General features: G+C 47.5%; 1 protein-coding gene across 4 annotated transcripts in view; it reads right to left on the bottom strand.

Moving 5' to 3' along the window:
- Window positions 1-23134, bottom strand: part of KIAA0586 (KIAA0586 ortholog) — a 152547-nt gene that overhangs the window by 20375 nt on the left and 109038 nt on the right. For 2 of the 4 annotated variants that reach the window (XM_054971254.1, XM_054971255.1), the window contains one exon: window positions 22640-23004. The exons of the other annotated variants lie outside the window; for them this stretch is intronic. In XM_054971254.1, coding sequence (XP_054827229.1) covers window positions 22862-23004 — 143 coding nt within the window. In that variant the 3' untranslated portion in view covers window positions 22640-22861. Of the gene's footprint in view, window positions 1-22639; window positions 23005-23134 lie in introns of those variants that run through there. 4 annotated transcript variants of the gene reach the window in all.

The following is a 23134-nucleotide window of genomic DNA, read 5'->3' as shown; positions in this document are numbered from 1 at the left end:
ACTCAGGGCTTTAAAGGTAAGAACCAACACTTTGAACCTGATTCGGAATTCAACCGGAAGCCAGTGCAGCTGGCGCAGGACAGGTGTGATGTGTGACTGGTAAGGTATACCAGTCAGGACCCGTGCCGCCGCATTCTGGACCAGTTGTAGTTTCCGGATCAGGCCCAGGGGTAGCCCAGCGTAGAGTGAGTTACAGTAATCTAGCCTGGAGGTGACCGTTGCATGGATCACTGTAGCCAGGTCCTGGGGCGTCAGGTAGGGGGCAAGTTGCCTGATCTGACGAAGATGGAAAAATGCAGACTTGGCAACCGCCGTGACCTGGGCCTCCATCGATAGGGAGGCATCCAGGAGCACACCCAGACTCTTTACCACTGGCAAAGTTGCCAGTGGTGTCCCATCCAGGGCAGGGAGCTGGATCCCAACATCTGGCAGCCCCCGTCCCAGCTGCAGGACCTCCGTCTTCACTGGGTTCAATTTCAGCCTGCTCTGTTTCAACCATGCCGTCACAGCCTCCAAAGCTCTGGCCAGATTGTCTGGGGCCGTGTCTGGCCGGCCGTCCATCAACAGAAAAAGTTGGGTGTCATCCGCGTATTGATGACAACCCAGCCCAAACCTCCGCACCAACTGGGCGAGGGGGCGCATATAGATGTTAAATAACATTGGGGAGAGTATCGCCCCTTGGGGAACCCCGCACACCAAAGGGTGACGGGCCGATAGATCTCCCCCGAGCGCCACCCTCTGTCCCCGACCCTGGAGAAAGGAGACCAGCCACTGTAAGACTGTCCCCCTAATCCCCACGTCGGCAAGGCGGCTGGCCAACAAATCATAGTCAACCGTGTCAAACGCTGCTGTGAGATCAAGTAACACAAGCAGCGCTGACCCGCCTCGATCCAGATGCCTGCGAAGGTCGTCTGTGAGGGCAACCAAGGCTGTCTCCGTCCCATGGCCAGGACGGAAGCCAGACTGGAATGGGTCCAGGACTAGAGCATCATTCAGGAATTCCTGCAGTTGTACCGCCACCGCCCGCTCAATCACCTTGCCCAGGAATAAATAAATAAATAAATAAATAAATAAATAAATAAATAAATAAGCTCGCACCCACCTTTGCTGATTAGCCACAGCTTCCAAACCTAAACTGGGCAAACGTGGCAAGCTATTATGGCAGAAATCTTTCGCCATGCCACTGCAAGTAGTATATTAGGAATTTGAATTTTACCTTTGCTATGAGCTCACCAGGTAGCTAAGACAAGCCAATCTCCACCCACTTTCTGCCTGAGTTATATTTAATTAAAATGTTTAAACTTTAAAGCCCATCTTCTCTCCTCAGACTTCAGTAGTAGGCTTGCTATTCGCCTACCCGTGGCAGGTAAACCCCTGCCTTCAGCTCCAATCTCTTGCCGTTGAGAAACTGAGGAGAGAAAAATGCCCCCCCAGATGGCCTCCCTAGTAACACTGTACAAATTCCCCCAGGTTGTGATGGTCTTTATCATAGATATCAGGAGAAATTCCTAGAGGGTCACCCAAAAGTGATGTCACATCCTCTTCAAACTCCAGCCTCCCCAGGCACGGCCCCTCAACATTTCCCAGCATTTGCTGAGGCAGTACAGGCAACCTAGACTCAAGGTGGCTAACAAAGCAATAAGAGCGGCAGGGACAAAAAATTGGCATAATAATTGACATAATTTGGCTAAACATTAGGAAGAACTTCCTGACAGAGCAGTCCCTCAGTGGAACAGGCTTCCATGGGAGGTGGTGGGCTCTCCTTCTTTGGAGGTTTTTAAGCAGAGGCTCGATGGCCATCTGACAGCAATGCTGATTCTGTGAACCTGGGCAGATCATGAGAGGGAGGGCAGGAAGGGCTGCATCAGTGCTTCGTTCTCGTGGCCCCTTTTTGCCCGCCCAGGGTAATGCTGATCGCCACTTTGGGGCCAGGAAGCAATTTTCCCCCAGGACAGTTTGGCCAGGGATCCTGATGGTGTTTTGCCATCTTCTGGGCATGGAGCAGGGGTCACTAGGGGTGTGTGGAGGGAGGAGGTAGTTGTGAATTTCCTGCATTGTGCTGGGTGGGTTGGACTAGATGACCTTAGAGGTACCTTCCACCCCTATGAGTCTATAACACTCCATCAACAAGATAAAAGCACAGACGTAAAAATGTGCAACTTTAAAAACGTGCAACTAAAAATGCAGCCAAACTTACCACAAGACTGTCCCCTTCCCTAAAGTCCCTCTGAAATAAAACCATCTTCCTAAATACATCCAATGAAGGTTCCTTTTGCACCCTCTTTGGTAGGCCATTGCAGAGGAATGGGTCTGCCACAGAAAAAACCTGTGGCCTGTTGTTATATGTACAATCCAAGGGGAGGGTATCACCAAGAGAAATCTCCCCTGTCTGGTGCATGGATGCAGGGCTTTTTTTCTGGGAAAAGAGGTGGTGGAACTCAGTGGGTTGCCCTCGGAGAAAAGGGTCACATGGCTGGTGGCCCCGCCCCCTGATCTCCAGACAGAGGGGAGTTTAGATTGCCCTCCGCACCGCTTGGCGCGGAGGGCAATCTAAACTCCCCTGTCTGGAGATCAGGGGGCGGGGGCCACCAGCCATGTGACCATTTTCACGAGGTTCCGGAACTCCGTTCCACCGAGTTCCAGCCGAAAAGAAGCCCTGTGTATAGGTGATCTTACTTCCTTATATTTCATTTTTGGAACCCCCTCTTCTAGTAATGGGACATGAGGTCCCTCAAAAGCTGTGGATTCAGGAACCACGGAGGGCGATCTCAACTCCCCTCTGTCTGGAGATCAGGGGGCGGGGCCACCAGCCATGTGACCCTTTTCAAGAGGCGCCGGAACTCCGTTCCACTGCGTTCCTGCTGAAAAAAAGCCCTGCATGGATGTATACCGAGAGATGTAATTTGATAAGCGTGATAACCTGGAGATAACAATGCTGTGCTACCTTACAGAACTATTTGGAAAGTTTACAAGATCAGGTCACCTGTATCTGCCAAATGATAATCCTGAGCTAAATGTAGCAAAGGTCTGAACTCAAGGAAGCACCAAGTTCTTTCCCCAGTTGGACGGTCAGGCCTGCGTAGATGGAGGAGCGATGCCTCGGATAAAGAGAGAGATAAGCTGCTTGTCGGTTCTGCCTGTCAAATATTGTCCCCCACTTTTCTGAGGCTAGCCTGACCTTGTTAAATCTCCGAAGATAACCAGGGGCAGCCCTGGTTAGTACTTGGATTGGAGGCCACCAAGGACGTCCAGGGTCCTTCTGCCTAGGCAGGCAGTGGCTAACCACCTCTGATTGTCTCTTGCCTTGAAAACATGACAGGGGTCACCATAAGCCAGGTGCGACTTGATGGCACTTCACACACACACAATGTTCTGAGACATTTGCTATATTTTTAGAACGTTTTCTGAGGGTTTTTTTTGTTTGTTTAAGCTCAGCAGTTCCCACTTTGGCCGTTGCTCTGAAAATTGCCAGCCTGTGTCTTTGGAAACGAGCAGGAACGGCCTTTTGCAGAGAACCCGTTTTTCGGTCGAGGATGGGTTGGCCTGTGGAAAAGAAGCCTTGCTTTTGTGTAAGACAGATCCAAACTGCCATCTGTTTCTAACAGCTCCGCTGCTGTAAATGCCGCCTGTCAAACCCGGCTCATCCAGACTGGGTTTATCTCCCTTGTGCTGGCATCTGAAGTATGCGACGAGGCTAGGCCAGCTCTCCGCGGGGGGTTGAGTGTTTGCATATGGATGAGAGAGCAGGACTGACCAAGCCATGAACCGGCGACACAGCTGTGTGTGTGTGTGTGTGTGTGTGGTGTGGGTGGTGTGGTGTGGTGTGGTGTGGGGGGATGCTTTTTCATAATTTGTACTTGGAACTCTCTGATGTCCCCCTGAAATAAACACGGTGCTTGGGAAAGGACTGGACTCAGCTTCTATATTTATCGCAGCGGCATTGAGGCATGCTTTCTTGTTTGATAAATGGCAGTAATGAATGTAAAGAAAGGAAGAAAGCATCCTGCATGTATTCTGCCATATAAATCCAGTAAGGGTTTTTTTCCCCTGTTTAAACGGGAGAGGTGCTTCTTTTCTAATGGAATTGGCTACCAGAGGAGCTCTTCTTTCACAAAAGTCCAGGAAGAGGTATGGCTTCTTCTTTTTTTTGGCTAGGTCTTTAAAAAGGATTTGAGGCTTGACTGTTTTTGCTGGGTAAACACATGGAGCTGCTTGCTACAGAATCAGGCTGTTGATCCATCGGGGTCAGCATGGTCTACGCAGACTGGAAGTGGCTCTCTGGGGTCTAAGGGGTTTTTCCTATCAACCATTATCTGATTCTTTCAACTGGAGATGTTGGGGATTGAACCTGGGGTGTTTTGCATGCAAATCAGGTGCTCTACCTACTGAGACATGGTCTGTCCCTGAAGTGTGTCAGAGGTTCTGTTCTGGGAATTCAATTTCTAGGCACACACAGAAACTCTCTACACAAGACATCTGACACGTGAAGAACACGTGTCGGGAGATGCAATATTAGCCCAGAAGGGTAGTTTAAAAAGACAGAGCCAGTGGCAGGACAAAGGCTTTGCTATACACTGGAGCTGTGTGAAGGAGCTGGGAAATGCCAGAAGGGAAACTTCAGCCCATTAGAACCTCTCCAGGTCCAAGCCCGGCTCTGGAAGGCAGCTCCAGCCCTTTCCCATTCCTTGCTGTTCGGTTTTGCATCGTTTACAAAAAGCCAGGAGAGTGGGGGCTCTTCTGACTTCCTCAGGCAGGTCATTCCACAGGATAGGGGCCACCACAGAGAAAGCCCATGTACGGGTTGCTTTTGACTTCAGCATACTGGCTCCTGCCAGCATACAAGGATTATACACGGATACATGGACTGTACAGTATACAGGGAGCCCTGAACAGGCAAATAGTAGCCCCTGGGGCTGATTCAGGTCAGGGAAATGTTTTGGAGGGTATAAAGCACTTTGTCCACAAATAACATGGTTTTGATCTGAATCAGGCCCTGTGCACCAGAGTCCTGAGTTCCTAGCTTGGAACTTGCAACTCACAACGAATCACATGGGGACCCAGAAGAAAATGTAACGTGGTTAGCCTCCGAGGGTCCGCCTTTGAATTAAGTTGCGTCAACTACTCTTCAGCGACTGCGATTTAACATGTTAAGTCATTTATTTTAAGAATTTCTGTGCCGTCTCTCCAGAGGCCTGCTCGAGGTAGCGGGCGATGTAAAAAGGACACAATAAAATCATAAAAAGCAACACTAAGAATTGTCAATGTTAGAACATGAAATTGAGCCCGTTAAGATGGCAGCACTTTTAATGCCTCCCCACCTTCTTCCAGAGTAAAGAAACCAACTATGTCTTTGAAAGGCAGGGCTAAAGTTCTTCAAAACTAAGCTTTCCAAAACTGCTTTGTGATGGAATGCAGTTCTGTTCTTTTCAACCCCCGCTTTGGATCCCCCTTGGAAATGATCTCTGCCTTGTTTTGTTCCCTAGGAGAGCTTTTTAAATTAAATGTTGTGGCTATGCAGAACATTTCAAGTGCTCCATGTTAAACTATACTTGTTAACAACATGCCAAGGGAAAACCAGGAACGCTTTAAAACACAAAGAAGAGTCCAACTTAGAGGGAAGCGATATCCTCCCGTAGTCTCAACTGATAAGCATTCTCAGATACAAGACTGTGCTCGGAAAAGTGCAGAGAGCTTAATCTTGTAGGGCTGACCCATGAGTGGTTGTGAAGCGCCGGCATTTCGGAAAGTGTACATTCCAGCAGTCTGCAGGAAAACAGTTTCTTAAAGTGCATTTCACAGCCCTTCAATCTCCATTTCCCCAAGGCTTCATTGCATTTCGGTTTCCAGAACTGGGGGAATTGGGTAGGTTTGTGTTAAGGAAAAATTTCTTAAAGGTACTCTGCATTCAGATTATGTTTCCCAATAGCCATCACCCACGAGTAATCAAGGCACCAAAAATTGTGATCCGTAGAGAATAATGAGTTTTATTGACATAAAACCCAGATGCAGTGCCATGTTCCGACACATGGCCCGTTTCCACATGGCTTACCTTTTGCCGGAACACAGTGTGTTCTTGTGCGAATTCGCGCGATAACAGCATCTTCCTGGCGCGATTTTGCACATGAAGACGCTCTGTTCCGGCAAAAGGTAAGCCATGTGGAAACGGCCATGCATAAATATCAGCCATAGCAGAGAATCTTATATACTTCCCAAAGTTAATTGTTTACAGAGATAAAATTGTTATACAAAACTAGATACAAACAATTCTTCAGAATCCAATTCTTCAGGAGTCATGGCACAAAACAAGTCTGATTGACAAGACGGTAAACTCTCTCTGCAATATAAACATGCTCCATGTCTGGTGCCACACAGGAATTTTAGGTGTCTTCCTGAGAGAGTGTTTATCCAAGCTAAATCCTTGAGTACAAAGTAAAAACAAGAGAGATACTGTCCTTGCAATAGGGCTCTCTAACCACAGTCTCATAAGGAATCTGCTTACATAGGAATAACTTTTGCCTTCTGTGCGAACGGTCAACTCCAATAAATGCTGATACATAGGTCTTTTAGAATAGGGGTCATAGAAATTCCCTAACAGTTTGTTCCTCCAAGCTCGTTCTGTCTTCACTCATTGGATGGATGCCTCCTTTTGCATATGCTTCTCAGATCAGCGCAGACAACCACCAGGACGCTCGCCAAAAAGTGCTAGCCAGACCATTTTGCTTGGACGATAAGGACCAAACTCTCTGCTTAAGCCAACTACTGCAGCTTGTGGTGCTGAAGAAGGTAACGGGGATGGATGACTCGTGCCCATCATTACCTCCGAGACCTATTCAGTGTCCCAGTTAGGCCCAAGTCAACCCCTGAGATGCTGGCAGCCCTTCTTGGCTTGCTGTCAATGTGCCTAACCAAGTGCCGCCCTCATCTCTTCCCCCATTTTGTCTGCTGCTGCACCAACTTCTGCAAAGGGTGGTTTTTTTTCACTATCATAGATCCAGAGGACTTAGCTGTGTTAGTCTGTGTTAGTAGCAAAATAGCAAAGAGTCCAGTAGCACCTTTAAGACTAACCAACTTTATTGTAGCGTAAGCTTTTGAGAGCCACAGCTCTCTTCGTCAGATGCATCATCAGCTTTCAAGAACCGCAGCTCTCTTCGTCAGATGCATCGACAGCTTTCGAGAACCACAGCTCTCTTCATCAGATGCATCATCAGCTTTCGAGAACCACAGCTCTCTTCGTCAGATGCATCTGCCAAAGACAGCTGTGGTTCTCGAAAGCTTGTGCTACAATAAAGTTGGTTAGTCTTAAAGGTGCTACTGAACTCTTCGCTATTTTCCCCCCGCTATGTAGAACAGAGCTGTTAAGGAAGACTTCTTCAATAAAGGAAACAGGGCTATGTTGTTATGGAATGGTCTTGAAACGGGGCTTGTATGGCAGGCATCTTTTAAGGAGGAGAGAGCAAAGATTTGGGGTTTATATTTTGGTTTTATTAACAACAACAACAACAACAACATTAAATTTATATACTGCCCTTCAGGATGACTTAACACCCACTCAGAGCGGTTTACAAAGTATGTCATTAATCCCCACAACAATCACCCTGTGAGGTGGGTGGTGCTGAGAGAGCTCTGAGAGAGCTGTGACTAGCCCAAGGTCACCCAGCTGGCTTCAAGCGGAGGAGTGGGGAATCAAACCCAGCTCTCCAGATTAGAGTCCTGCGTTCTTAACCACTACACCAAACTGGCTCTATACATTAACTATAAATATTTTCAATTGACTATTGTAAGCTGCCAGGAACTTGAAGGATGGGCAGGATTAAAACATTTAGATGAATGAATGAATGAATGAATGAATGAATGAATGAATGAATGAATGAACTTATTTCACGAGCAGCAGCACATTGACCATTAATAGCACTCCCAGTGGCTGATGGCTGCCCTACCTGGGCCATGGTTCCCAGGTGCCTGCCTGTGGTGGGCAAACTCCCAGGGGTTTGACTCCTTGCCCGCTGATCCACCAGTGATCAGCAGGAGGTGGCAAGCCCCCCAGAGGTTGCCCGCCACTGGCAGACACCCCAGGAACACACACAGTGCGCATGCTCCCAGGGGACGCAATGACATCACTTCTGGGAGTGACATCATGCCGATCATGCAAACGCTCCTGCGCTTCGTTTGGGGCTGGTTTGGGCCCCCAAACAGGCTGAATCAGCCTTGTGCAGAGTGCGGGAGTGCGTGCACATCTAGTGCAATGAATGTCACCCCCAGAAATGACATCATCAAGCATGTCTGAGAGCACGCATGCTTTGCACACACGAGACGGGAGACACGCTGCCAGCCCAAGCGAAATGCCAGGTCCCCCACCTCCTGCCGGGAGTGGCAGACTGCAGAGATCAGCCCTCATACACCCTACCAGCTGTATTTGGTTTGTTCCTTCTCCATTTTCTAGGAAAACAGGAAAGACTCCTTTATTTAAAAGGGGTTTTGGAGATGTCTCGCCTTGTTCGAAAGGCGTAGTCCGAGAGACTTCCTTTTTTCCGCACGAGAATCCTGTGAGGGGGGTTTGGCAGAGAGGGCCTAAGGGGAGTAATTCACATATGATCAAAAACTGGAACCCAAGTCGCTCCGGTCCCAGGCCTGCATCCTACTCACCGCACCGCTCTGACACTCAAATGGTTTTTGAGAAAATAATTTGGAAAACCAACTTGGGCACCATCAAGAGTTTTGTCGTCCAGCAATGAAAAAGTACCGCCTCTTTTGTCAGACAAGCTGGCTCGGAACAGAGAAGGGTTGCCAACCTTCAAATGGTGGCTGGAGATTTTAACAACAACAACAACAACATTCGATTTATATACCTTAACACCCATTTATATACCTTAACACCCATGGACAGCCAAAAAGGCAAATAAGTGGGTACTAGATCAAATCAAGCCGGAATTCTCCTTAGAAGCTAAAATGATAAGACTAAAGCTATCATACTTTGGTCACATCATGAGAAGACAAGATTCTCTGGAAAAGTCAATAATGCTAGGAAAAGTGGAAGGCAATAGGAAAAGAGGAAGGCCTAAAACGAGACGGCTTGACTCAATAAAAGAAGCCACGTCCTCCAGTTTGCAGGATCTGAGCAAGTCTGTTAATGAGAGGACATTTTGGAGGTCTTTCATTCATAGGGTCACCATAGATCGGAGGCGACTTGACAGCACATAACACACACACACACACAACACCCACTCAGAGCAGCTTACAAGTATGTTACTATTATCCCCACAATCACCCTGTGAGGTGGGTGGGGCTGAGAGAGCTCCAGAGAGCTGCTGTGACTAGCCCAAGGTCACCCAGCTGGCTTCAAGTGGAGGAGTGGGGCATCAATCCCGGCTCTCCAGATTAGAGTCCTGCCACTCTTAACCACTACACCAAACTGGCTCCCTGTACACTGGCTTTTCCCGAATGACGACTGATCTCCAGGCCACAGAGACCAGTTCCCCTGGAGAAAATGGCTGCTTTGGAGGGTGGATTCTGTGGCTTTATACCCTGCTGTGGTCCTTTCCTTCTCCAAACCCCATCATCTCCAGACTCCATCCCCAAACCTCCAGGAATTTCCCTACCAGGAGCTGGCAACCCTAGAACAGAGTTGTCTCGAACCAGTTTTTAGAGAGGAAGAGTTGAAAGGGACTAAATAAATTCTGTACTAGCCCACTGGTTTGGCATCTGCCTTCGAAGCCTGCTTTTGGTGTTTGCTCAGACTTTTTCAGGTACCATATTCACAGAGGGAATGGCTGCCAGTTTTTTTTTTTTTAAATCTTCTTTGGTGGAAGAGAAACAGATGTTTTTAGCTGTCCAAGGAAATGTTGGCAAAAACTGGAATCATCAACTCAATTCTCTGTTCAATGCAATCCCCTTAAGCAAGTTCTAATAAGACCTAGCAGCACCGCGTTTTTCTCTTTCCTCACACCAAAGGAGTGCCGATGCTGGGTGTTTGTGTGTAAAAACAGGCTGTCTCCCCTGCTCCCCCACCACACATGTTTTGCAAATGGATATTTTCCACCCTTGAGAAAGGCCCACGCTTGTAGCTCAGGTTCAGGTCTATAACATCAGGCTTCAAAGGAAACCACGGGATCTTTGCCTTTGAGCCAAACGAGATTTCATGGCTGCTGGGTTCCTGCTCTGAAATTGGCTACACTTTCCCTTTCCTTTCCAAGCAAAAACGCTTTTTTAATTTCCTTTTTATTATTAGGACTGCTTAGCCAACTCAGAGAAATGGAGGGGGAATCGGTATGAAGGGTTTTGTGGAGTTTTTACATTAAACTGCACTGATACGCTATTTCAGTTACAGTTAGCTGTGGGGGGACAAGGTGGGGAAAGGTGGGCCGGGGCTTTCTTACGAGAGACTTAAATGGAACATTGACCTAGGGTGGCTACTGGCAGCCAGGAGCACGGAAAGAGCTGCGGGGGCCACTCAGCTGGTGCCAAAATAGATATATTTGCCCATTTCTTCTTTATTCAGATATTGATGCCACCACTTTCTTCCCCAATATGGACTGAAGGCGGCTTACACCATCATTCTCTGCTTCCATGGCAGTGAGAGTTTTAACTTAGGTCTCCTAGAGCCTAGTGTAACCCCTATGAGGTAATTGGTTTAGCCCAGTAGGGCAGCGGCGTAGAGTGGGTTTGGAGTGCCCGGGGCAATTCCCAGGCTCCACATGCGCAAAGCGCACATGTGCAAAAAGTGCACATGCGCTCTTGGGACTGTGCGATGATGCCATGAACTGGTATCATCGCGCAGAGTGCAGGAGCACTCCTGCTCTTCAGGCCACTTCCTCCTCACCCCCGTCAGGCAGCCCTCCATGGGGGCCGTCCACGCTACTGCTGCCAGCTTGAGGCGCTCCTCAGCTGCAGAATGGCCACCCCGCTGGCCCGGCAGGCAGCCAGGGTGCCGCAGGTGGCCTCCTGTGGAGTGCAGGCTGTCCTCGGCACGGCGCCCAGCGGCACCCCCCCAAAACTATGTGCCTGGGGCGACTGCCCCTTTTGCCACCCCCCAAGTTACGCCACTGCAGTAGTGGGGAGTCAGTAGCTAGGCTGCTGAGGAGGAGGCTGGTGGCTGGGGAGCTTAATAATAATTTATATGCTCTTATCACCTTGGATAAGGTAATCAAATGTTGTATGTAAACAATATGACTTAAAGTGGTATTTGTGTGTTGTGTTTGGTTGGAGTTACTGGGATTGTATTATTTTTGATAAATAAGGGCTGTAATTCCCCAAGAAGAGGACAGAAGGCTGGGCTACAGTTGCTTCGAATGAGTGAAAAAGGACTCACCACTTCGTGGACTGTTGAACTGTTTTACCTTTTCAAAGACATTGTTGGTTTAAAGTTACTATATGGTTGCACTTATGAGTTTAGTTTTTTCTTAAAGTTGTATTTTATTAACTGTTAAAACGTTTTTTTAAAAAATCTTTCTTTACTTAAAACTGTGTGAAAGCAATTGCTTCTTAACCGCCATAGAACCCATACAAAGAGAAGTTACCCTAGTCCTACACTGTAACCATTACACCACACTACCTCTCTGCCTACTTCCTACACTGATACTGCCCAGGTCATATTTACCGGAGAGGGGATTGTTTAAATGTTACCACATGGAAGCTGCTTTGCTATGAACAGCTGGGATAACACAGAAATACTCTAACCCTGTAGATGGTGACCAAGTATATGGGTTTTCCCCCTTCCCACAGAGCCAGCATTCCCCCTCCCCTCCTTTGCAGCTGAGTGTCATTTCTGTAGTCTGGCCTGCTGTGGCCATCCCCACCCATGCATTGGGTCATTTAAACATTACTTCAGCCAAATGGGATAGATTGAAGGGAAGTAGCATTCACCTGGCTACGGAGACATTTACAGGTTTCTCTATCTAGACGAGAGGCCCCCAACCTTTTTGAGCCTGCAGGCACCTTTGGAATTATGACACAGGGTAGTGGGCGCAACTCCAAAATGGCTGCCACAGGAGGAAGAGCCAACTATAATAACAGCAGCAGCAGCAACAACAACATTCGATTCCTATACCGTCCTTCAGGACAACTTAATACCCACTCAGGGTGGTTTATAAAGTATGTCATTATTGTTGTATTGTCGAAGGCTTTCACGGCCATATGTCATTATTATCCCCACAACAACAAACACCCTGTGAGGTGGGTGGGGCTGAGAGAGCTCTGAGAGAGCTGTGACTGACCCAAGGTCACCCATCTGGCTTCAGGTGGAGGAGTGAGGAATCAAACCCGGTTCTCCAGATTAGAGTCCCACGCTCTTAACCACTACACCAAACTGGCACAACTACACAACACCAGGGAGTGAGGTCAGCAGCATAACTTGAATAGTAACTCTCCAGCAATTCCGGCAGAAGATCCACTTAATAGAATGCCTTTCAAAACAAACATATTGTTTAAAAGCATTTTCTTGCTTACACACATCTGACCATCACACTGTATGCTGTGATGGCAGCTGCTGCTAGCATTGCCAAGTGTCTTGTTTTTACCTGGACAGTCTGGTATTTTGGGGGGACTACCCAGGATTTTTACCTGGACAGTCTGGTATTTTGGGGGGACTATCCAGGGTCCGGTATAATTCTGGACCCAATCTGGTAACCGTAGCTGCTGCTGACGCAATTTTTAAAAAAAATCTGCACAGCCAATTTTTTAAAATAACCTGCACAGGCAATTAGATCTCCAAAGGCCTGAACCTCTTTCCTAAACAGCTAGAATGCTTCCTCTCTCTGCCGCCCGCCCACTCTGGCCTCCTATGCATTCGGAAAACACCATCTTATGGTGCAAAACAATGCAAAGTTCAGCATTTTTCAAAGGAAAGGAAACAGCTTGACTGCATAAGTTGAGGTTTGATTCTGGTGACAGATACAGGCCAAGAAATGACCCTACCCTACAGCGAGTCCTCCAGGAACAGCAAACACAATATTCACGGCTGTCAGAAGGACGAAAAACATGACAGGCTGCTATGCGCTGATATGTTCCCAACTGCTCGAGACAGCAATTTCAAGAACGCCTCGGCTCCGTGCTGCAAACGGGGGGGGGGGGGGGTGAACAGCTCTACCAGAATGGCTGAAGAGAAACTTAAGCCAGTCTAGAGAACTTGGGTGCAACAGGACAGCAAGTGGAGGCGTCAGCTTGGCCACGTTTAGTCAAACTCTCCTTTATGTGATGTTCGTCACGCTAAAAAGGAGGAAACGTTCCATGTTCTGCCACAAGGAAAATAAAAACGAATCAACCACAATATCGTAAATCTGAGGCTGACCCCTGGAGCCCAAGGAGAAGCAGCACCTTCTAGTGAATGGCCACAAGGAAATACTTTCATCTGCCTTATACCAAGTCAGACCATTTGTCTTGGGTAGAAACTCTGCAGAGGAAATGGCTCGTCATGGGGTAAAGTTGTTCCCTGGCTTTGGACTACGAGAGGATAACCTTATTGAGTGCTTTCCTATGATAAATAAAGGCATGCAGGCCATATCCAGACATCTTGTCAAGTCTCTGTTTTTTTTAATTAAGGGTTTTATATAATAATAATAAAAAAGACAAAACATAAGGCCAGTTTGGCCAAGGATCCTGGAGGAATTTTGCCATCTTCTGGGCATGGAGCAGGGGTCACTGGGTGTGTGTGTTGGGGAGGTAGTTGTGAATTTCTTGCATTGTGCAGGGGGTTGGACTAGATGACCCTGTAGGTCCCTCCCAACTCTATGATTCTCTGAAAAACTAGCCAAATAAATCATATCTGAAGAAGTGAGCTGTGGCTCACAAAAGCTCATACCTTACGACTAATTTTGTTAGTCTTATAGGTGCTACTGGACTCTTGCTCTTTTCCACTGCTACACAGACTAACATGGCTACCCATCTTGATCTAGCCAAATAAAGATCAGCTAGGAGACAAACAATAACAAACCATACAAATAGAACAAAGAATATACATAGAAGGGGAAAAAACTATATAAGCTAAAACAATATAAACTAAAAGAAGGCTTCTGATTTTCTCCACGACAAATATTAGTATTTTCAAATTTCCTCTTACTCTATGTTAAAAATAAAAGTTCTCTTTTTCCTAATGTCCAACTTCCTTAGTTCCAAATTCCAGAAGTTGTCAAATCATTATTGTCTGTTTTGTGCAAAAAGCCAATAAGAGGTTTCCATTCAACAACAAACGAACTTACTGTCTTCTCTTTGATCAGTGAAGTAAGTTTTGCCATCTTTGTGAATTCCGACACCTTTATCAACCATTCGTCCATTACAGGCAATGTTGGAATCTTCCAATATTGTGCATATAATAGTCTTGCTGCCCAGTTTCTGTTTTGTTCATGGTGGACACAAAACTGGCTTGTTGGCCATGCCCAGTTTCCTACGTAATTAAAAGTTTCTTGGTTTTGAAAACCTTCAACCAAACTCCACTTGGCCATTACATCTAAATGCAGGCACTCGGGCAAAGTGTAAGAGTTACAGTGTCAAGGCTGTCTACCATCCTGTTTTAAATGTGTATGGACTTTATTGTATTTTAATATGTTGTTATCTGCCCTGAGCTCGCTCGTGGGGAGGGCGGAATAGAAATTTGAAATAAATAAATAAATCCCAAGAAGAGTAACACCATTTAAAGTTTGTGGGCTTAGAATAATAATAATAATAACATTCGATTTATATACCGCCCTTCAGGACAACTTAATGCCCACTCAGAGCGGTTTACAAAGTTTGTTATTATGACCCCACAACCAAGGCTTTTTGTCAGGGGGAATGTGGGGGAACGGAGTTCCGGAATCTCTTGAAAATGGTCACATGGCTGGTGGCCCCGCCCCCTGATCTCCAGACAGAGGGGAGTTCAGATTGCCCTCCCCTCTGTCTGGAGATCAGGGGGCAGGGCCACCAGCCATGTGACCCTTTTCTCCGAGGGCAACCCACTGAGTTCCACCACCTCTTTTCCCAGAAAAAAAGCTCTGCCCACAACAATCACCCTGTGAGGTGGGTGGGGCTGAGAGAGCTCTAAGAGAGCTGTGACTAGCCCAAGGTCACCCAGCTGGCTTCAAGTGGAGGAGTGGGGAATCAAACCCGGCTCTCCAGATTAGAGTCCTGTGCTCTTAACCACTACACCAAACTTGCTTAGGATGGCTCCTTTAAGCATGTTTTTACATTTTCTCCCATTGAAGTCAGTAGGATTTTAAAGTGCTTTACTTCAGCCAGACCATACCCATGGAATTGACGCTGGATTCTTAAGATAATAGAAACTGAAATTGTCCATCTGTGTCAAAGAAATTCCTATCACTGAATGTAAGTGGAACATGGTTATAGTTGAAGGAGCTCACTGAGATGAGAGTGGAAGGGTTGGACTACAATCACAATCATTTAAAAGAAAGGAAAAGTAAAATGGAAGGGTTGGGGAAATTAGCCTTGAAACTGGCTGGAAGAACTTAACACTATCCTGGACAGAAGTTCCTCAATGATTTATTTCCCTCTCCCCAATACCTCAAATTTCTCTAACTTGTACTCTCGAATAGCAAAGTTGATGGTTAAGTGGAATTAAAAGAGGGCCGCCTTCCAAAATGGCAGAGGTTTCTGCATACTGGGAATTCCCCAGGTAGGCAAGAAAATGTAACTTTGTAAAAGAACCCCAAACTCTAGTCCTTAGAGGGACTGAGAACACTCACTGCCTTCCTGGAGGCACAGAATGTTGGGGGCAGCTAAACATCTATTGGTGGATGAAAGAAAAACAGAGGAGGAAGGTAAATTTGACTGCTGAACACCCCAAGATCTCTGAAAGTGGAGATCTGGGGAGGGGGGGTTGTGTGTGGGGAGGTCCCAACCATTCACACACAACTCTCCCCCCCCCAAAACCATTCACAACACACCATGCAATTCCTTAAAGGCCAATTGTTGCAAATAATTTTAAAAGATAAAACGGTGTACTCTCTAAAAAGCATAAAACAATCTAAGCATGAAATCTACACTACATGTTAAATCAATTAACACTTTGCTCTTCACATTAATGCTTATGTTTGCTAGAATGTGTAAAATTTGGCACAGAGGGTTTTGTTTTGTTTGATAATCGTATGCTTCTCTCATCTATCCAAACTTCTTTCACTTCCAGAGCTGGAATTCGCTAACTGGATATTTCATCGTCACACACCAATTAGGCAAATTTATCTACTGAGTGGCAAAGAGAGGTGAAGGAGTGCTGTGTGCCGAGTTACCATTTTAGCATGTGCTAGACCTGCAGCTAAGGAACGCACCCACTGCATAAAAGGGGCAAAGTCAACATTATACCCTGCTTTTCCATATGCTGAGGTGCCTTACAACCACCACTCTATCCATTTCTACTGCCCCATCTCCTATTTCCATTTGGGTGGAATCAGTCCTGAACAGTTCTGGTACCTCTAGGCCATCGACCCCCGCCTCATTGAAAGCAGGGAAGGCAGCTGAGCTCGTATCATCAGCACCTATTGGCCAATGCCAGTGCCTTCCACAAGAGGTTTCTTAAAAATCCCTTCACCGCCACTGTGAAAGTGCTAAAATGCCTCTCCTGTTTTAAAAAAAGAAGTCTCTTCAAAGGCTCTACGCTCACTCACAAGTCCCCAACCTCTTTATTAAAAAAAAACAACACTTTTCTGCCAATATGCTCCGCCATTCATAGTTACAACCAGTTTATCCTAGCAGCAACTTGGAGCGAGAGGCCAAGCTTCTGGCATAAGTTGAGCTTAACGGCTCATCTCTGGCCCAACTTTCAGTCTTCCCAACAAAGCAACTCTATTAAATAAAGCTCCATAAAGGCAGCAGCTCCAGCAGCAAGGGCAGCCCGTGTCCTTTTTCCTTTGCCAGCGGGAGGGCTGCTGGTTCTGGGGGACTCCCATGAAGACACCAAGAGCTTGCATGAATAGCCCCAGGGAGCAGCCCATGGCGTGGATGCCACGGTCAGCTCATCGGGCTCTTTCAACTGCAGCACATGAGATGCACAGCTGCCGTGCAAGAAACAGCGGCCACAGGGAAGAGGCTGACCAGCTAAAAGAAAGGGCCTGTGATGCGGAGAAATTCCACTCGTTGATGTGGTAAGGGCCGGCAAGGAGCTTGCCTTGCGGAGACAGTTAACAAAGGGAGCAATTCAGGGAAGCTTCTGTGAATATTCAAGACTATGTAATTAAGAGCCCTCTTGCTGGATCAGATCAAAGGGCCAGTTAGTCCAGCACAGCAGCCAAGCAGATGCTCATTCTCAAGCCTTTCCCTTTCCCATTTGAATCTAGGAAGTAGCCACATCTCAGGTCAGACCGTCGTTCCATCTAGCTCTGGTCCAACCAAAAAGCAGCTCTCCCGGGACTCTCGAACTCAAAAACGTCCATCCAATTTCTTCAGCCTGAGATCTTTTAACGGAAGATGCCAGGAACCGAATCTGTCACGGGCTGGGCTAGCTCAAGCAGGGTGGTTCAAGTCCAAACCTTAAGGCCAAAGTCAAAGGGGAGTTCCAAGAGCAAAAGCCAAGTCAAACCGGTGGTCAGAGCACGAGATAAAGCCAGGAGTGAGTCCAGAGTCCAAGAGCGAGGTCAGGCACAGTCCAAGGTCAGTCACCGATAGTGTCAGGTCCAAAAGTGGGCACAGGCAAGGTTCACAGAACACGAAGTGGTTGCAGGCAGTAGACACGTTGCTTCCACGCCCAGCAGTTCCTCCAGACTGGCTCTTATAGCCAGCCGTGGTTTTCAGCCAGCTGCTGGGGCTCCATCCTGCCACTACTCATCGTCACTCTCCAGCAGCTGGCATTGGCTCAAGAGGCGAGCACTGCGCCGTCTCTCCTGCAGTTCCAGTCTCTGGAGCTGCCTGCGGCGTTCCTTGAACCTGGGGGGGGAGGCTCTTGGCTGCGCTGCACCTGTAGAAGTCCCTGGCTGAGCTTCCCCTGTGGTGTAGGAGCTAGAGGGTGCTGGTGTCTCAGCCGCTGGCTGCAAGCTCTGATCAGCCAGCGGCTGTTGCTCCTGATTGCTGGCTTCTGCTGAATCAGGGCTAGGGCTGGCTACACAGGGCTCCTCTTCTCCTGAGGAGTCCTGGCTGGCTACACGAGGCTCCTCTCCTCCAGAGGAGACCTCACTCTCAGACTGGGCCATGACAGAATCCTTCTGCATGCAGTCTACTGCTCATCAATTAATCATGTGCGTATGTGCCATCAAGGCACAACAGGCTAATGGCGACCCCAGCAAAGGGCTTTCAAAGCAAGTGAGAAGCAGAGGCAGTTTGCCATGGCGATCTTTTGCAAAGTCTTCCTTGGGGGTCCCCCATCCAAGTTCTGACCGGGGCCACACCTGCTTAGCTTCCAAGATCGGGCTATACCATGTTGCCTTCCCTATCAACTTCACTGGAGACCCCTAAATAATAAAATGTTGGGAGAGGGAGAAAAGGTTCACTCTATCCACTTTCTTTATCTCATGCATAGTTTTATAAATCTCGATCATATCCCTCCTTTGCTTGTCTTTTCTTTAGATTATCCCCCTCCCAACTCTTTAGCCTTTGCTTGTATGGTGTGCGAGTGTTCCACACACACACACACACCACCTCCTGTCCCTTCCCGGGCACGTTTTTCACAGAATGCACAGGGTCAGATGGTACAATAAGTGTACAGAGATACAAAACGCTTAGAAAGCTTCAAAACACGTGTACCATGTTAGTAAAAAGGTAAAGGTAGTCCCCTGTGCGAGCACCGAGTCATTGCTGACCCATGGGGGGACGTCGTATCACGACGTTTTCTTGGCAGACTTTTGTTACGGGGTGGTTTGCCGTTGCCTTCCCCAGTCATCTACACTTTACCCCCAGGAAACTGGGTACTCATTTTACTGACCTCGGAAGGATGGAAGGCTGAGTCAACCTTGAGCCGGCTACCTGAACCCAGCTTCCGCCGGGATCGAACTCAGGTTGTGAGCAGAGCTTGGGCTGCGGTACTGCCGCACACCACTCTGCGCCGCGGGGCTCATATCACCATGTTCGTATCACTCCATAAATGAACACCTCTCTCTTAAAGGTCACTTAACAGTGCGAACCTAAGCAGAGTTCGAGAATTCAGTGGGCTCCGAAGGGCATAACTGTGTTTAGGATTGGATCGTTATGGGCCTTCTTTTGCTTTGTTCGGTTTAGAAGCCTTGGCGCCAGGCATCGTGCCTTCCACTTTTTGCTCACACTTCTGCCATTCCTGATGTATATACAGTGGAGTTTTGGGAAGTGACCCCTGCCTCCCCCTGCCGGCCACAACCTTTCAAATAGGAAAAGTCACACCTGATAAAAGACAGCGCAAACACACAGCAGTTCTTAGAAGTTGGACATGCAAATGGTTGGGCGGGGACGGGACGGGGGTGGGGACACGAATAAGTGCCTGGTCTTTTTGAAGCAGACATTGGATTACCCCTCCCCCATTAGTCATCGAATGGTTCCTCAGCAGTAATGGTTTCTTGCTGTTGGTCTCCTGCTTTGCTCACTGTTGTCACATCCAGGTAAGTCTTCTGGCTAGGTGTGTTCAGCTGAGGTGTCTGCTGGTATGGGGAGGGGCTGCAGCTCAGGGGGACCCTCTGCTTGCCATTCAGAAGGTCCCAGGTTCAATTCCCCGACATCTCCAGTTAAAAGGATCAGGTAGATGATGTGAAAGACCTCTGCCTGAGAGTCTCTCTATGCAAGACATCTTACACGAGAGTGCTCAAGTGTAAGGAGAGACGCGTAGTTTTAAAAGACTGAGAGCAGAACCACAAGTGACAAAAGGCACAGATTGGACACTTGTCTGCTTCCCTCAAGTTTTGATGGGAAATGTAGGCAACTTGGCGGAATGTTGGACAAGTGACAGTTGAAAAGTCCACTGGACAGCAGTCAGAGAGCGAAGCTGCGAGACCAGGATGCCTACATTTCCCATCAAAACTTGAGGGAAGCTGACAAGTGTCCAACCTGTGCCTTTTGTCATTTGTGGTTCTGCTCTGAGCTGAAGGTTCTGTCAATTTCACCTCTCTACACAGAGCCTGCTGAGATCTTCTCAGAGAATTTGTTAATTTCATCTTTGCCTCCCAGAAAGGGAGGTGAAATTGAGAGAGGCTGGGGGGCGGCAAAGATGAAATTAACAAGCCCTCTGAGGAGCGATCTCCGCAGGTACTGTGTAGAGAGGTGACATTTAAACTAAATTTCCCGGCTAACATTGCCTCTCTCTACACTTGAGCGTTCTCGTGTAAGACGTCTCATGTAGAGAGACTACGAGACTTTGGAGAGCTGCTGCCAGTTTGAGTAGACACCACTGACTTTGAAAGACCAAGGGTCTGATGCGGCATAAGACAGCTTCGTGTGTTCATGTGGCCATTCAGGTTGGAGAATCTGTCACACCTCCAGCCTCTCGACAAGGTAAGGCAGCTCCCCCAGGACCAGGCACGGGCTTTCAGCATTTCTCTCCCGCATTGTGGGTTTGCTGCCAGCCCTCAGCTCTGGTAAGGAAGGGTCTGGAAATCTGACCTTGGCAGCTCTGTTCTGTCTCCCCCCTCCATTTTCTCTGCCATCTTTCTGTAACTGGCTTTTTATAATAGTCGCCAAGCCTCTCTGGGTCTGTCATCTCATAGCTGGGCTTGTGTTACCCAGATTTTAAGATCTTTGGATGAATCTTCGTCAGGGATGCTTTAGGCTCATCCTGCATTGGGCAGGGGGTTGGACTAGAAGGTCTGTACGGCCCCTTCCGACTCTGTGTGATTCTGTGATCTTTACATTGGGGTTTCTGGGATCAGTTTGTGCTGTTGGTTTTCACCCTGAAAGCACCACTTCACCATCTCGCAATCCACACAGAGGACTTGTGTGCGGAGTTGTTTTCCGTTGTCCCAGTAGGTTGGACCAAAACCAACAGGTTGAAATTAAAACAAAAGAGTTTTCGGTTAAACATTAGGAAGAAATTCCTGACAGAGTGGTCCCTCAGTGGAACAGGCTTCCTCAAGAGGTGGTGGACTCTCCTTCCTTGGAGTTTTTTAGATGGCCATCTGACAGCAATGCCGATTCTGTGAACCTGGGCAGATCATGAGAGGGAGGGCAGGAAGGGTTGCATCAGGGCTTAGTTCTTGTGGCCCTTTCTTACATGGTCCAGGGTAAAGCCGATCACCACTTTGGGGTCATAGTGGTTGCCCACTATGATAGACAGGATGCTGGTCTGGATAGACGACTGGCATAGCAATTTATTTATTTTATTTATTTAATATATTTTAAAATATCTCTAACCTAGCCTTATGTTCATAGACTCAAGGCAGCTAACAAAGCTGTGAACGTGATCCAACAATCAAGCCACAGGATAAAAACTTCACACAAATTTGGAAAGGGGAAAAAAAAACCTGCACACAAGATAAAAGCGGAGATAAAAGATAAAAACAGCCGAGACAACTGACCCGTTGGCCAAATGCCCCTCTGAAATAAAACCATTTTGAAGGCCTTCCCCACTGCAGAAAAGGGGACCCTTTGGACCCATGTTCCAAGGGACTGAGCCCACCACAGAAAAAGCCTGGATGAGTTCCACGGATGTTACAGAAGCTGTTAGTTTATTCTGAGCTGGCTGTTGGTTGTTTTGGTTTTCAGTTTTGTCTCTGTAAAGTGCTCTCAAGTTACAGCTGGCTTATGGTGAACCCACAGGGTATTTCAAGGCAAGGGATGTGCAGAGGTAGTTTGCCATTGTCTCTTTCCACACGGTGACCATAGTTGTCTCCCATCCAAGTACTAACCATTGCTAACCCTGCTTAGCTTCCGATCTCTGACAAGCTCGGGGTAGTCTGGGCTATTTTACTGCTGGTATTATTCTCTTTGTCCATACACCCCTCATGCGGAAGAACACTGAACTCAAAAGTTTTAAAGCAATCAGTGGGCAAAAAACTGTATACAAATACTGTAAATAAATCAAATAGATGAGGGTACCATATGCAGAAAAGCTGGATGGTACAACAATGGTGCTCTCAATCCATCTATGCCCTTCTGCAAGTATTATACCTGTTCCTCCTCTAGTCTCCAAAAGAAACCTTCCTAAACCTTCTAATAAATGCCTACCTTGCTCAGAGCAGGGCCGTTTTAGCGCATGGCGAGGCTGGGTATTTATTCCCCCCCCTAAACCCAGCAAACAGCTCACCAGCCCCTAGCTTCCTTTGCAAACAACAGAACAAGGTTCGAGTCTAGTAGCACTGTAAGGACCAACAAGATTTCCAAGGTATAAGCTTTCAAGAGTCAGTGTTCCCTATCTAATGAAGGGAGCTTTGACTCTTGAAAGCTTATACCCTGGAAATCATGTTGGTCCTTTCGGTGCTACTGGGCTCGAACCTTGCTCTTCAACTGCAGACCAACAGCTACCCACTTGAAACTTTTTCAAACAGGAAAGCCTGAGGCCATGCAAAAGGATGGCTGTCTTTCCAGATTATGGGGACCCGCCAGGCTGCCCTGCCAAAGCCTCCCCTCCCAAATCCTGGTACTGATCAACAGTTCTGAAAGCCTCTATTGATGCAACAGAAGGGGCAAGAATCCCCGGCATTCTAGATGCAAGAAACTGTTCCCAATCGTGGCTGCTGCTCTAAGCCCCAAAACCACCTCTCCACCCCCAGCGATTGCACAGCAAGTTAAATAAAAACAAGGCTCGTGAAACACTCAGCCAATTAATTCCCCCTCTTCTAAAACAAAATATTTTATTTGTTAAAAAACAGCACACACATTCACACGTTTAAAACATTTTAAAAAATGATCGTGGTGAAGCAAGCAGTTTCAGTTGCCAAAGCAAAACATCTGGTCAATGCCATGTCTACACCGAATGTTTGTCCCTGATATTATTTCCAAACATCTGTCAGCACTCCCACTTTCCTCGTGGGCTTTTATGCGCACGACGCACACATCAAAATGTATCTGCCCCCGAAGAGTCTGAACTCCCATGGACGGAACTGAAGCTTTGCTGGCTCTCCGCGTTCGCAGACGGCACCGTCACGGACATCTTTGCTGGTGCAGGCCGGGAACTTAGATGGGGCACATTTCCCCTCTCTGGAAAAGAAAGAACAGCCATTCGTGATGCAATCCAAATGCACGGAAGACATATGAAAACCATCTGATTTCACTGCCTTCTTACGCAACCACTGTCAACGTGTGGCAAGACGTCACCGGAACATTTTAC

This window comes from Eublepharis macularius, chromosome 2 (genome assembly GCF_028583425.1).
Source record: "Eublepharis macularius isolate TG4126 chromosome 2, MPM_Emac_v1.0, whole genome shotgun sequence".
NCBI classification, from domain to species: Eukaryota; Metazoa; Chordata; class Lepidosauria; order Squamata; family Eublepharidae; genus Eublepharis; species Eublepharis macularius.
Note: the sequence above shows the minus strand (reverse complement) of the source record. Positions and strands in the feature narration are given on the sequence as shown.